This window comes from Podarcis pityusensis, assembly GCF_964106645.2.
Source record: "Podarcis pityusensis genome assembly, chromosome: 11".
NCBI classification, from domain to species: domain Eukaryota; kingdom Metazoa; phylum Chordata; class Lepidosauria; order Squamata; family Lacertidae; genus Podarcis; species Podarcis pityusensis.
In genome coordinates, this window is record NC_138036.1 from 46,839,677 (window position 1) to 46,852,649 (window position 12,973).

The following is a 12,973-nucleotide window of genomic DNA, read 5'->3' on the forward strand; positions in this document are numbered from 1 at the left end:
TCTCAGGTGGGTGCCATTGCCATTCTAAGAGAACGAGAGAGGTGTTCATAGTGAGTTCTGAAGCACCCCCTTTTTAAATTAAAAATAGCACTGGTTTCCAAGGCATACATGACTATGGCTAGGTCAGATCTTACCATAACGTTCTACTCAGGAACACTTCAGATGCAGAGATACTCTGCCCCTAGTTTGGCACGCAGCATCAGTTCATGTATGTGCTGGTTGTGGAGGCAATTGACATGGCTGGGCATCACCTAGCAGATCTTCTTCTCTCTGGCATTCCTCAGTCGCTGTTTGGTGTCAGCACCCTGGAGCTTCATTCTCCTGCTCGGCCATGATTGACAGGTGGCATGGAGCCTGGTGCCATTGCCCAATCTCTGCAAAAGTGCGCAGTCGTTGTGCCCATGATTTACGATCAAAACGTATCCTAAAATGTGCTTTATAATGTGCAAGGCATGGATTATGTATAGAATGGATTATGATAGCCGCATCTGTTTCATTCTATTTTAGAATGTAAGTAATGTGATTTCCCCCCAAAGCCTTAAACACCTATTTGAGTGGCTATATATTTTATGCTGTAATGTGTTGCACAAGCAATAAAGTATTTTATATTACATTGATATATTTTTTGCTCTTTTTTTTAAAGTGGAAATACATTTTTTATCGCAAATTTAGATAAAATAATATGAGCATATAAATAATTAATAAAGTAATAAAGGGCTGCAATTTCCTTCCCAGAGAAGTTCTGTAAGCTATTGATTATAGCATTATTTTCATAACTCGGGCACTATAGCATATATTTGTGATTGACCTTTGTTCAGTAAATTACCCACCCACCCCCCAACAGAAATATACTGCTTGATTTCTAACAATCGCGGTGTCATTCACAAGGAAACAGCGTTTCCACAAACAAATTCCCCTCTGTGGGTTCAGATGATAACAGGGATACCAGTATTCTGTCTCAGGAGGTTGCAATTACAAACAGGCTAAGTGTGTGTAGGAGGGATGGGCAAGAGTTCTGGTTCTGGCAGAGCAAGCCAGGCAAGGCAAGTTCCATTCCCAGCAAAGCAATTACAGGCAAAGCTCAGTTTCCAACACAGAAAAGCTATGCAACGTTCAAGTTTGAGGCAGTACCTTGGATAGCTCTGTGTGGAACTCAGACAAAGAGGCCTGCATGTTGCTTCATAAACAGACAACACTAGGCTTTAACAGGACTTCAGCTCAGACTGGATGGTAGAGCGATGGGCTCCTAGTGAGTAGGGGTTTCTGGGAAAGCAGGGCTTTGTACTGTGAGCAATTCCTACTCCAACTCTGACACGTCCTCTCATTCCGTTGCTTCATCCTTTTGATCTTGGGATGTAAAACCGTGGGTTCACGGCAGCCATTTAGGAAGGCTGATGAAAGGACAGCGTTCCCAAGCCAAGTGTGAATCGCCATCCAAAGCATCTGGTTCTCTGTTTGTAGTATGGGGTATGAAACTGAACAAATGCTCTTCAAATATATGATTCTTTTCTGCTTTGCAGTTTAATTTTTAAATGCTCAGGGGAAACCAGGCCCTGGAGCCTTGCTTTGAATATTGCTTCTGCTACTGAAATCCCTTTCCCTCTCATTGAAACCCCCTACCCCACCTGGGTGAAAACCTGAAGATTTCAACTCAAGCAGTGGCGTAGCGTGGGGGCCGGCCGCACCGGGTGCAACATGGGCGGGGGGCGCGCTCGCACTAGCAGCTCTCTGCCCCTACTAAAATCCACGGGTTAGGGAGCCCGCGCTCGCTCGGCTTGGCGAGGAGGTCGCGGAAGGGGGAGAGCGAAGCCTTCTGCCGCGGGCAAAAAAAGGAGAGGAAGCCGGGTGGGCGGGCGGGCGGGCTGGCTGGCGGGGGTCTGGCTGCGCCTGCTGCTGCCGGTGCAGGGCAAGGCAAGCAGAGCGAGGAGGAGAGAGAAGGGAAGGGGGGGGGAGCAGCTAGGAAACGCTGTGGTGTGGAGGAGGAATCAATTAAGGAGAGAAAGCGAAAAGCCTTGGAGAAAGGGAAAAAAGGAAAGAAAAGAGGCAGCTCCAGGAGAGCGCGGGGGAAAGAGAAGCCTCGCTGCTGCTGCTGCTGCTTGGGAGAGTAAATTACTGTACTTGCCTTGCCCCGGGTTAGGGGGCGCAAATTATTTGCCTTGCCCCGGGTTAGGGGGCGCAAATTACTTGCCTTGCCCCGGGTGCTGATAACCCACGCTACGCCGCTGAACTCAAGAGAATGTTTTTAATCTTTGGGCAAGCTCAGTGTCAGCAATGCTCCTTCCCTTCTGTCTAGGGCCCAATAAAAGGGCCTTCCTCCTGCAATTGCTGGATCAAATGAGTTACTTGCCAGTCAAGGAAGATTCTGCTGTCACGATGGAACCTTGGTTGAGGGCCAAACAAACATATTGATTATTCCCACATATGATGTGGGAATTACAAAACAGATATAGTGGTACCTTGGGTTAAGTACTTAATTCGTTCCGGAGGTCCGTTCTTAACCTGAAACTGTTCTTAACCTGAAGCACCACTTTAGCTAATGGGGCCTCCTGCTGCTGCCGCGCCGCTGGAGCACGATTTCTGTTCTCATCCTAAAGCAAAGTTCTTAACCTGAAGCACTATTTCTGGGTTAGCGGAGTCTGTAACCTGAAGCGTATGTAACCTGAAGCGTATGTACCACTGTATCCTTAAATCTTTTTTCACTCTTTCAAAACAGCTACAGGGTGCTGCTAATTTGATTTGGTATGAACAGAGTATTTAAAAAAAAAAAATCAATTCCCCAGTCTAAATTGACCCCATGGAAGTTGCTGTGTGGATCGTTCATGCAAAGTGGTGAATACATGTGCCATACAAGTCATTGTTTTCCCCCCACTAGGGCAGGGAGGATGATTCTAGATGTAGGAAATGGTGTTAAGCGAAAGAATTAATGTCCCCCTGCTGGTGCCAGACCTCCTGTGCCACAGGAACCTAGGAAGCAGCCTTATAACAAGTCATGCTATTGGCCCGTCTAGCTCAGTATTGCCTGTGCCAAATGGCAGTCTTGCCCAGCCCTACCAGCAGATGCCAGGGATCAAATTCCAGACCTTGAGAATACAAAGCATGTGATCTGCAGCTGTTATGAATACAGTGGTACCTCAGGTTAAGTACTTAATTCGTTCCAGAGGTCCGTTCTTAACCTGAAACTGTTCTTAACCTGAAGCACCACTTTAGCTAATGGGGCCTCCTGCTACCGCTGCGCCTCTGGAGGACGATTTCTGTTCTCATCCTGAAGCAAAGTTCTTAACCCGAGGTACTATTTCTGGGTTAGCGGAGTCTGTAACCTGAAGCGTATGTAACCTGAAGCGAGGTACCACTGTAGTTTAACCATAACCCATTTTACTGTCAACTCCTCATCAGCATATCCTGACCCTCAGACCTAGCTGTTCACAACATTTAAATTGGCCAAATCTCCACTCATTTCCCTTGCATTGTGATTAAACACACGCACAAAGGTTACAAAGACTCATAGCTGTTCCTTTACCATTGTTAGATGTGATTGTTTAGTTCCTTGAACATACTTCCTGTTGCCTTGTAGCTGCAAAGGATACACAATTGCAGGACAAAAAAAACACCCTTAAGGTTGGTTATACTTGTCCCAACAAGATTTCTTCTTAGCCATGTCTTTTAAATTAATAGTAAATTTCATTCACATTGTTGATGTAAATTTAGTCCTTTGAAAATGAGAGTCAGTTCACCCAGTTGGTGGGTGGAAATCCTGTGTATGTTGTGGAGCAGCTGGCTTGAATTCCTGTGGGCAATTTTCCCACAGGAATCTGGTCGGCCACTGTGAGAAAAGGATGCTGGCTTAGATGGGCCATTGCCTGATCCAACCTGCTCTTCTTATGCTCTTAATTCTGTGCATGTTGTGAATCAGCAAACCTGTAGTATGTGATGAGAAGTTTGTGCGCGTATGCCCAAATCCCCGTGGCAGCTTTTAGTGTTGTTTGCGCAGGCCTCAAGTCCTGGGTGCTTCCCTTCCCTTCTCATCTAGTGCATGAAGAGGAAGAAAGCTTTCACTTCCATTTTCAATTAACCAGGGTTACTTGTTACAGCCAAGTCTGGACACTCTGGTTTAGGGAAACAATCCAAGATCATAAACCATGGTTTAAAGATAGTCAAGGTCGAACTCAGTTTGGGTTTGCATATAGTGAGTAATTACAGGTAGGTAGCTGTGTTGGTCTTCCGTAGTCGAAACAAAATAAAATAAAAATTCTTTCCAGTAGCCATGGTTAGTTCAAAATAGAACCAAAGCTTTCAGTAATCTCACAGTCATGTGAGAGGAGCAGAGGAAAGCAGAGAGCCCACAAACCGAAGACTCATACACTTAATAGTAAATAATAATTTACTGCTGTGTCTGAACAGCAACAGTGGTTCTTATTCTGTGCCATCACCTTTCATGTCTTCATTAGACTTTTTGGCCAATTCAGTTTTAGTTAGGCTCTTAAAAGTTGGTTTCCTAGCTAACCTTACTGACCCAATTATACTTTAATTGGTACAGCCTGAGTCAAAGCTTACGAGCAAGTATTTCAGAACGTACCTATTGAGTTCAAATAGGGTTGCCACAACACTGAAAAACCAAGGAAAATGGAAATGGAAGGAAAGGTCATGTAGTCCCGAAACACCACTTTCACTCTTGATTAAAATCCGTGCTTAAAGTGCAGAAGTGAGGTTTATAAGAGTTGTGATTTTAGTCCCAGCCCCCTTCTAAGCTGGAAAAGAGCCCTGGAATGGCCATTTAAAAACAGAGAAGATGAGCAATCAACTGGGCACACTTGGGTGATATGCTTCTTCACGGAAGAAATCAGCTTTGAGAGTACCTAATGTGCTGCCACCGTTGGAGCTTCTGAAAAGCAGTATTGTGCAAGGACCGCTTCACTGAAGACTTCCAAAGAATAGTGTCCGCTACATGTCTTCCTTAATGAAGCATGGAGGACACTTTGAAAAATAAATCACCAAGCCATATGCAAGGCTCTTGTAAGCAAGAACCATGATGCTTGAATGCCATTTTTAATAAAAAGTCTTGTGCCTGTATACTTTGGGGCGAAGGGAGGTTAAGTCTCACACTTATGTTGCCAAAGTTTGCGACTGGTGCACGTTGTGTATTTGTTAAGTTTATAACACTCCCATGTAGCATTTTCTCCAGATGTTTTTCTCTGACTTCAAATGTAAAACAAGACAATTTACGTGCATGTGCAGCATTCAAACTGACTTGGCCATGTTGTGGAGACATACACAAAAAGTTCTTTTGTATCAAACCATTACTTTTAGTAAAATTGTTACAGATGCAAACCTTTGCAAACCATCTGGCCAAGCAGCCTATTTTTTGTCCAAACCCTGGATCCTAATCCAGACAGATCTCTGTTCAAAAGCCCCTAAATATTTAACACTTTGGTTAATTGTGCTGCTATGAAGCTGGGCTGCAGGGGACAGATTAGGACATTTCTAGGCCTTGAGAAAAATATTGCTGTGCAGTCTCTTGAGTTTGTATGACCAAGCTTCAGGAAATTCCCTGAGTTGAATGCTTACACTTGAAGCTTAGAAAGAGGTTTTTTAATGTATTATCTGTAAGCCAAGAGTGTGCATCAAGAATCCTTGGAAACCTAGCTGATCCTGAATAGAACTGAGGCAAATCCAGACATTCTTCAATAGGCAGATGGCGTCTAGTTATGTTTCTCAGTGTTATCTGCCTCAGATGAAGCTGTGCAGATGCTTGATCAGTATCTGGGGATGGTAATGGGCTGGATGAGCTTCAATAAACCAAACTGACAAGTTGGAGTTGCTGCGACTTTGTGGTTCCTGGGACCGGAAAATATGAAGGTGACATGTTTTGGATGTGGTTGCACTCCCCCTAGAAGACTGCAACTAGTGCAAAGTGCAGCAGCCAGAGTTTTGAGAGGCCTTTCTGCATGAAACAAAATCACAACATTCTTTAAAGAACTGCCCTGGCTACCTATTAGCACCTATTTACCATCTTTGAATGAGCTCAGAGGAACCAAGACCCACCAGACGGCTATGTTGGCATTAGCACCCTAGTTTAGGAACACCCTTTCGCTTGAAGTTTGGTTGGTGTCCATACTTTCCATCTTCTGGCAGAAGCTGAAGATATCCCTCACACATGATTTTATTAGGCCTGTACTGGGACAGACAGATGTTGTGAGATCTCTCTTCCCACCCCCGTTTCAATTGAATTGTGTGTGTTTTTGCTTTTATTGTATTATAATTTGTTTCTACAGACTCTGAAATCTCCCTTGATGAAGGAAGGAATAGAAATCTAGGGCGATATTACCTCTAGTACAATGGGACTGCTCTCTCTCCTCCATCTGTGTGCACCTTCATCCTCTGCAATTCTATTCCACAGGATTAGGGCAACCCCAAAACACATTTAGGAGCTGCTCAGCGGAAGGAGGGAACAGGAAAGTCCCATTACACTTGCAGTAATTATTGCACTAGCAGGACTTAGTGCTATGTTGAATACAACCCCTTAGTAAGTGTACAGTGTTAATTTTTGTCTTTCTTTTTTCTCTTTTAAATAGGACTTTTATTATCCAACGAAGCCAATGAAGATGTGCATAGCAGAATGATGGAAGCACCTGAATACCTTGATTTGGATGAAATAGATTTTAGTGATGATATATCTGTAAGTTATCAGGTTTTTCTTTTTTCTTCTCTGCTGAATGAAAGACAGTCTTTCTGTTGTTTTGGTTTCCGGCTTAAATGTTCCATCAGTTTCACCAAATGAGTGGAAAACCTGAAAAGGAGAAAAGAAACATGTGGCATATATTATGGGGTGTCTTAGGGCACTATTTTGACCTTAATGCTAGTTTGCATCTATATGAAGCCATTGTGACAGCTACAACCATTCCTGGACCAAGATAGCTTGATCATTGTGGTCCTGGCAATAGTTACCTCAAGACAGGATTGCTTCAATGTGTTCTATGTGGGACTTAGAGCCCTTGGGCTTAGCCTGGAAGTCCGCAGTTAGTGTGGAATGAAGATTGTTGACTGGGGGTATCCTCTTGATACCATGGTATCTACTGAAGGAGCTGCACTGACTAGCGATATGAGGTTCCAGAAGCATGCAGTGTTGTGTACGTCTTCATGACGGATTGTGGACAGCTTATATCACCGAAGCCATGCCACACGACATACCAATATTCTGTTTTTAGGGTTGAGTTCAATTAACGCAACAGGAGATTCAGTTGTGGTACTGATGGGTTGATAGAAACACACACACACACACACACACACACATTGAAGACTTAAAGACCTACCTCACATATTATTTAAGGCCTGAGTGTGCTCTTCTGAAATACCTGGGTAAATCCAGTTGAAATATATCCACTTGGGCCCAGGCTAGTCTTGAAAAGTCATCAGCAGTACACACATTCAAATGCGCAAGAATCCAAAGACACTCCAAAAGCAGTGCTGCCACCCAGTCCAAGAATAACTTTGCATTAAGCACAGGGTATGGATGACATATGACACCCTGGTTGTGAATCTGCTTAAAGTATGAACATTTGTCTGGTGAAAGTAGGGATGTCCTGTTCCATAATAATAATAAGAAGAAGAAGCACTTTACTATTTATACCCTACCCATCTGACTGGGTTGCCACTCTGGGTGGCTTCCAACATATATAAAACATTCAAAAACATTTTTTAAAAACTTCCCTATAGAGGGCTGCCTTCAGATGGCTCAGGGGTCAGATAACTCCATACCCTCCAACATTTCTCTGATGAAAATAGGGACATCCTAAGGAAAAACAGGACATTCTGGGATCAAATCAGAAACTGGGACAGCTTCTGTAAATCGGGGATGTCCCTGGAAAACAGGGACTCTTGGAGGCTCTGGAATGGATCAGTTTCATAACTTATAGTGTGATCCTAGCAGTGTCTACTCACAACAGGGCTGACTCCCAGGCAAATCAGGTTAGGATTGCAGCCTAAGCCTTGTAGTGTTTATATTGCTATTACTATAATTTCCAAATATGGAAAGCCTAGGGGATAAAATTGAACTGCACTCTGAATAAACAACACTTCCATATATTTCTGCTGCTGTTACATTTTCCTATTTTATACCCCCTATTTCACACTACTTCCTAGAATCTACAAAGGTTAACAGTTCTGAGAGTGTATTATACCAATCTCTAAGGGACGTTAAGGATCTATTTAAGCCAGCAATATGCCTGGAGGATCTGAATACAGTAATCAATTGTGATGCCATTATTAAAATGCTATCATTCTATGGTGCATACTTTGCAGTTCTTACCGAAACTAATGATGCAGCTTATTCCAATGTCCCTAATGAGATCTTGACTATAGGTTATTCTATTTTACGAATACCAATAAAAGCTCCAAACCAAATATGTGTTAAATGCCTAATTAGCGAGGGAATTAGACATATGATTGCTGAATTTATGTTTTATTCTGGCCTTCATAGGGATATTGTTCATTTTTTAAAGTTTCAGCTGCTTTATTCAGAAGCCATTTTCTCCTAAATTGTATTTTAAACTTTGACTATCTTTATGTAGATTATTAATGAAGGCAGGCTAAGATTGCAAATTCATTAGACTGTGATCTAATCTCAAAAGAATAATTTATTTGAGGTAACTGTGCTTTTTATCACTGTGGGGTATAGGGACATGTCCCAGAGCATATTTCTAGGCTCAATTTTTATAGCAGCATAAAACAAAGAAGGTGTAACCTCTTCTTGACTTTCCCATTGTGCCTCAATAATTACCTTTAGTGTCAGTTTCAAAAATGGGTTAATAATGAATGCTGTGAAATGCTTTCTGGGTTGTTGTTTTTTTTAATATGCTTAATACATAAGAACAGTATTATTCTTAATTTTCAGCTTCCACTATCACAGGCAAGATTAGCTTGTAATGAAAATACAGGTCTCAATAAATAAACTTCAGGCTGCTATCAGTGTTAGATTAAAGAACCGTTTCTGTTACTTTTGATAAAACAGTGCACTCTCTCTAATGTGTCATCATTGAGTTCTGTAAATAAAATCCATGCCATTTGCATTCTGGTCCCACTGAGTGGACTTCATTCTGGGGTATAGATATGTTCTGTCACGTTTATTCATGTTTTGTTCGAAAGTTGCAAATTCACAGATTTGCAGGGAAATAACCGCAAATCTGAAACCGGCAGCAACAATCACGACTCCCTCCAAAAACATTCCAACTACTTCCAAAAAAACATTATTGTCTGGTTTTTGCTAATTTGTCGTGTGCTACCTTACTGCCGCTAACCTATCTTCTTAAAGTTGCATACAGTGGTACCTCGGGTTAAGTACCTAATTCATTCCAGAGGTCCGTACTTAACCTGAAACTGTTCTTAACCTGAAGCACCACTTTAGCTAATGGGGCCTCCTGCTGCTGCCGCGCCACCAGAGCACAATTTCGGTTCTCATCCTGAAGCAAAGTTCTTAACTTGAAGCACTATTTCTGGGTTAGCAGAGTCTGTAACCTGAAGCGTATGTAACCTGAAGCGTATGTAACCCAAGGTACCACTGTACTGTTGAATTGTAAGGATAAAAGCCTGATTTCCGTGGGTTCTGGGCACCACTGAAATTCATTAATTTTGAAGTACTTACCTTTGGTTAGAGTCTGCCAAATGTTTGTTTCAGCATCTAGTCCACTATTGGAAATAGTAATAAATAGTAGCTGAACAATCGAAATAATAACCTAAAAAGTTTAGCTCAGAGTAAACCAACTGAAATTAATGAGCATGACTAAGTTAGGTCCGGGGACGTGGGTGGCGCTGTGGGTTAAACACAGAGCCTAGGACTTGCCAATCAGAAGGTCGGCGGTTCGAATCCCTGCAGCAGGGTGAGCTCCCGTTGCTCAGTCCCTGCTCCTGCCAATCTAGCAGTTCGAAAGCACGTCAAAGTGCAAGTAGATAAATAGGTACTGCTCCGGTGGGAAGGTGAACGGTGTTTCCATCCGCTGCTCTGGTTCGCCAGAAGCAGCTTAATCATGCTGGCCACATGACCCAGAAACTGTATGCCGGCTCCCTCAGCCAATAAAGCAAGATGAGTGCCGCAACCCCAGCGTCGGCCACAACTGGACCTAATGGTCAGGGCTCCCTTTACCTTTACCTTAAGTTAGGTCCATTCAACTGAATAGGTCTACCTTGAGTAAAACTTTATTCAATATCTGCTGTGCCTAGACATTGTCTATACTAGACCTGCTGTTTCTTCCTTTGATGATGAGATACCAAGCTTCACCCAAATGTTCAGTTAAATAAAATTGTAGTGCAGACATAGCCAATGTGGTGCCTTATAGGTGTTGTTATAAGAAGGTAAGAGGAGCCTGCTGGTTTAAGCCAGTACCCCACCTAGGCCAGTATCCTGTCTCACAGAGGCAAACCAGATGCCTGCAGGGAAACCAAAAGTGGGACCTGAACACAATAGCACTTTCCCTTCCTGCCATTTTCAGAAGCATACCATCACCCGCTGCAAAGGTAGAATGTATTCATCAGAATTAGTCACCATTGGATAATTATTATTATTATTATTATTATTATTATTATTTATACCCCGCCCCTCTGGCTGGGTTTCCCCAACCACTCTGGGCGGCTTCCAACAGAATATTAAAATACAATAGTATATTAAACATTAAAAGCTTCTCTAAACAGGGCTGCCATCATCCCTGACAATTGGCTTAGCTTGGTTGGAGCTGATGGGAGCTGTTGTCTGTCAACATCTGGGAAGGTACCATGTTGGCTATAGTGCGTCTCAATAATAAGATGAAACAGGTACAGAAAAAGTAATATTTAAAACTCAATGTCAAGACTGATCAGTAGCCACTCTCCACGGAACAAAGACAGGAGCCAAGGAAAGAAGTGTTCCCTGTTAGTAGCCTGGGAAAGAAGTGAGTAATGTTCTCTCTTGGCGCCTTAATAGTTTTTCTCAGCTGAAAATCCTGTTCATCGTATTGATAGAAAAGGCAGAAATTTCAAGCGTTCATATTTTGTTTTGGGACAGGAGCTGAGCAGGAGGAAATCTGCTAGTGCAATCAAACACACACCATTAGAAGCACAATCAAATTTATAGCATATTTAATAGATTTTTCGTAGGGAACTGAATATATTTTAATGCTGTTAAAAATGGAATGGTTTGCCATTCCAAGAGAGAGAGGAAATAATATATAGAGAAAAACACTGGACTAACAAAACACATTTCAATGGGGTATAAAAAGCTTGCTTGTAATTGATTTGCCAATTGTGTAGCAGTTCACCCTGTACCACCTGGCTTCAAGAAGTTAGCATTTTCCTTGGAGACCTGATCTTCTCTTTCTCCTGGTACCTTTTCACTGCTGAAATACAAAAATACATTGCTCAATATGTGTGTGAACATGTGACGACATTTTTATTTCTTTAGTTCTAAGGTTTGTGAAATTTCTGGTACTGTTGTAAACATTGGTGTTTTGAACTCATCCTCGGTGGCTAGCTTCTGTTGTGTAATGTTTTATGGTTAGCTTTTTACAGTAAGCCACCCATTTAACTTTTGGATGTTGGGTGATCCATAGAATAAGGATTTTTCTCAAGTGTTCTACAGCCTGGGTCTTGGGCCATAGACTATTTCCCAACCTTCTTAGGAAAGAGAACTAGGATTTTATCATCAAAAAGTGGACTTGCCCCACTTTTTGTTTTTTTAATCTGGCCATTGCCTCCCTTGGTATGGCATGGCCCATGATTCACCCCAGCTTAGGGTCTGAAGACCCTAAGAAAGTTGCCCAGGCTTGCAGTCTTAAACACCAGGAATGGGGAACTTGTGCCCCTTCAGTTGCTGCTAAACTACATCTCCCATCATTCCTGATCAGTGGCTATGCCGCTGCTTCACTACGGATATAAAATCTAGTAAATGGACTCTGTTCTCAGATTCTTAGAGCTAAAAGTCCCATACACTTAGCAGTAGGCGCAATCAGAGTCAGGTCAACAGAACCCAAGAACAAAAAAGGAAAGAAATCTAATGAAATATGGGTGTCCTAGGTAAAATCTGTGGAGTGACAGGCTAATTCAGCTTCATTTGAATCGGCCAAGTAAGTTATTTCTGTAACTGGTCACCTGAGACTGACTGAATCATTTGATTTTGACATATAATTGGCAAATTATCAGTTCCAACAGCAAAGCCACGCATAGAACACTTCGGCTATTATGTGGGAAGCTACTGGAGTTTTCCAAGTAATTCAGTTTTCTCTGCCATGTCTAAATATATCCCTAAATTTAAGAACATTATATCACCATATAATCTCAAAAATATTTTTTTTTCTTTCCTACCTATGTCTTTTGGCTTTGCAGACTGCTGTTACTAATGTGCAGAAAGGTATTTATTGTCAAAGGTATAATGAGTACCTTTGGCACTGAGAACAGTGTTGGCATGAATTAACATTTTTGTGATGTGTAGCATTCAGTTTTGAAAGGGACCACGGGGATCAATATTAAATTACCTACAGAATTTTGTTTGTGGGAAAATTCTTTTTACAGTGCTGGATCATATGGGTGAATGAAGGCATTCCACAAGTTTATGAAGAAATTATTGCTGCTTACTCAGACATTTGACATTGCTTTAAGAGTGAATCCAATGAATAGCTTGCTGATTAACATCAGGTGTGCCCCCTTGCAGCAAATGTATGTATGTTGTGATAATACTCTTTGAGAAACTGGTTTCTCCCCTGTATACATTTACTGTATAAGGAATAATTTCTGTAGGATCCTAACATTTCAGAGAATTACATATAGATAGAAATTTGAGTCTAAGCATATGTTAGGCAAACTATATATATATATATATATATATATATATATATATACATACATACATACACACATACACACACACACAGTGGTACTTCGGGTTAAGTACTTAATTCATTCTGCAGAGGACCTTAAGGTCCACAGATGACGACACTTTGGAGGTCCCGTACCTCAA

At 42.0% G+C, this 12,973-nt stretch overlaps 1 protein-coding gene across 4 annotated transcripts in view; it reads left to right on the top strand.

The window, feature by feature from the left end:
* The window catches only part of SNCAIP (synuclein alpha interacting protein), a 124,514-nt gene that overhangs the window by 63,629 nt on the left and 47,912 nt on the right, over positions 1–12,973 (top strand). For all 4 annotated transcript variants that reach the window (XM_080972440.1, XM_080972437.1, XM_080972438.1 and 1 more), the window contains exon 3: positions 6,570–6,673. In XM_080972440.1, the coding sequence (XP_080828566.1) occupies positions 6,614–6,673 (60 nt within the window). In that variant the 5' untranslated portion in view covers positions 6,570–6,613. The remainder of the gene's footprint in view (positions 1–6,569; positions 6,674–12,973) is intronic.